This window comes from Camelina sativa, chromosome 14 (assembly GCF_000633955.1).
Source record: "Camelina sativa cultivar DH55 chromosome 14, Cs, whole genome shotgun sequence".
Classification (NCBI taxonomy): domain Eukaryota; kingdom Viridiplantae; phylum Streptophyta; class Magnoliopsida; order Brassicales; family Brassicaceae; genus Camelina; species Camelina sativa.
In genome coordinates, this window is record NC_025698.1 from 18,932,027 (window position 1) to 18,934,107 (window position 2,081).

General features: G+C 39.5%; 1 protein-coding gene across 1 annotated transcript in view; it reads left to right on the forward strand.

Annotated features, from left to right (window-relative positions):
- Positions 1–2,081, forward strand: part of LOC104743765 (regulator of nonsense transcripts UPF3-like) — a 5,547-nt gene that overhangs the window by 1,967 nt on the left and 1,499 nt on the right. The window contains exons 4-12 of the mRNA XM_010464812.1: positions 1–47; positions 140–219; positions 360–458; positions 579–699; positions 810–910; positions 1,019–1,250; positions 1,492–1,629; positions 1,730–1,816; positions 1,920–2,070. Of these exons, the coding sequence (XP_010463114.1) occupies positions 1–47; positions 140–219; positions 360–458; positions 579–699; positions 810–910; positions 1,019–1,250; positions 1,492–1,629; positions 1,730–1,816; positions 1,920–2,070 (1,056 nt within the window). The remainder of the gene's footprint in view (positions 48–139; positions 220–359; positions 459–578; positions 700–809; positions 911–1,018; positions 1,251–1,491; positions 1,630–1,729; positions 1,817–1,919; positions 2,071–2,081) is intronic.

The following is a 2,081-nucleotide window of genomic DNA, read 5'->3' on the forward strand; positions in this document are numbered from 1 at the left end:
CCCTAGTGCTGAGATCCAGTTGGAAAGAAGAGAAGCTGAGCAGTCTGGTTAGAAATGAGTTCTATTTGCTATATCACTATCTGATCTGGTTTGGTTATATTCTCTAGTGAGTTAATAGAGATTACTAATCACTTTATAGGTGCTGCTAAAGCGGCTCCCATTGTTACCCCTCTTATGGAATTCATACGTCAAAAACGTGCTACTGTGATGGGATCCCAGGTACTTATGCTCACGTTTTGCTTTTTGTATGTGTCTACCTAGTGGAAAATCAGAGCTGTCCTGCGATGGATATCTTTGTAGTTTATACATTCTTTTTTGGAACTTCTGTTGTTGATCTCTGGTTATTGTTTAACCAACAGGGTTTATCAGATGTCCGAAGAGGAGGTAGAAGAGCCAGAGCAGTCTCTGCTAACAAGCCAAGTCCAAGGCCCTCCAAACGAAACATTGAAAAGAAAAAGGTGTGTGTCTCTCACTTTTTAGGAGTGAATAGTTAGTGTAGTCTGCCATTTTACTTGTAGGTTGCCTTCTTATTACGAAATTTCTGTGTACGTGGTAAAATCTTTTACTTTTCTTTATAGTATGTGGAAAAAGAAAGCTCAAAAAATGTTTCCCGGAAGGTTGCATTAGATGTTGGCAGCTCTAAGCAAGAATATCATCAGCAGAATACAAGTGGAAAGGAAATACCAGAAAAGGATAGTGGTAATCAATCAACTTCTTTAGTTATTCTTGTCTAGCTAGTTATATATTTTCCAGTTTTCGTAAAAGTCCCACTGTCATTCTCACTTATTTTCCTATCTACTCAACTACAGCCTCTGTCCTAGATAGTTCTCTCCCAGGGATTGCATTGACTATGGATTCTGGGAAGAAAAAGATTTTGCTCCTGAAACCGAAAGACCGAGACAATCCTGATGTAAGCTATTTGCTCTTTAAGAAAGTTGTGCAGACTATCTTGTATTTGACAGTTGTATACAGGATTATGAGCCATGTACAGCTTCTCATTTATCAATGGTATTTTTAGAACCCTCCACCACAACAAGAACAGCATAGAGAAACCAATCTTTCTGGAAACTTCACGGCTTCAAGACAAAATCAGAAAATTGATGTTGGAGGGAGGTTGATCAAGGGAATTCTTCTGAGAAGTGACCCAAGACCGAGCCAGTCTTCAACTTTTGTCCAGCCTGAGCAAAGAATGGAACCCTCGGAAGCAGAAACCTACAAACGACCCCCTCGGTCAGCCAACACTCGAGCAGGTGTTAAAGGAGTAGGATTTAAGCCAATATGTTTGNACCATATAATAGTTTGATTACTGTGAAGTTAATTTCTTGCTAAGTAATATTTTCTTGTGGAAAACTTTGTTTTTTTCACGTGATTGTTATAACTTCACAAGCTTTCATTTTCTCTTGATATCTCAGATGCACCAGCAATGGCTATCTCCATTATTTCTGGTCTCACACTANGGCTGATAATTTAAAAAAGATGATCCATGTGCAGGGAAAGATTATTCTGTTACCAACAGTGAGAAACAAGAGAGGCGTACAAGAAACAAGGACAGACCTGATCGTGCTGTGTGGGCTCCTCTTCGTCGTGATGGGTCCAATATCAGCGAGGATCTACCGCTATCCTCAGCAGGTTCTGTTTCTGTTGTTGACCAATAAGTAATTAGTTTCATTTTTTATGGTTGTGTTTCTCCTCCGTGACATCTCAACTCATTTTGCATATGTTCTTACAGCAAACAATGGTGAAGTGAAAGAAAGAATATACTCTCAAAGATCTGGAGAAGTGATGAACTCGTCTGGTGGACACACTCTCGAGAATGGTTAGTTCATTTGAAGTTGGAGAATGCATAATGTTTCTTGTGTCATTTATACGACTCAAGAAAAGTGATGTTGGTTCTGCCAAAAAAATTTGACTTTATCCAGGTTCTACTAGACATTCTAGTCGTCGTGTTGGAGGTCGCAATAGAAAAGAAGACGTGATTACTGGTGAGGGTAAATCATCCCGGAGAGGAGGTGGTGGTGGTTCTAATTCACATGAGGCAAGCTACCAAAGCCTTTTACTACATCTTAAAATGTGCTCTTATA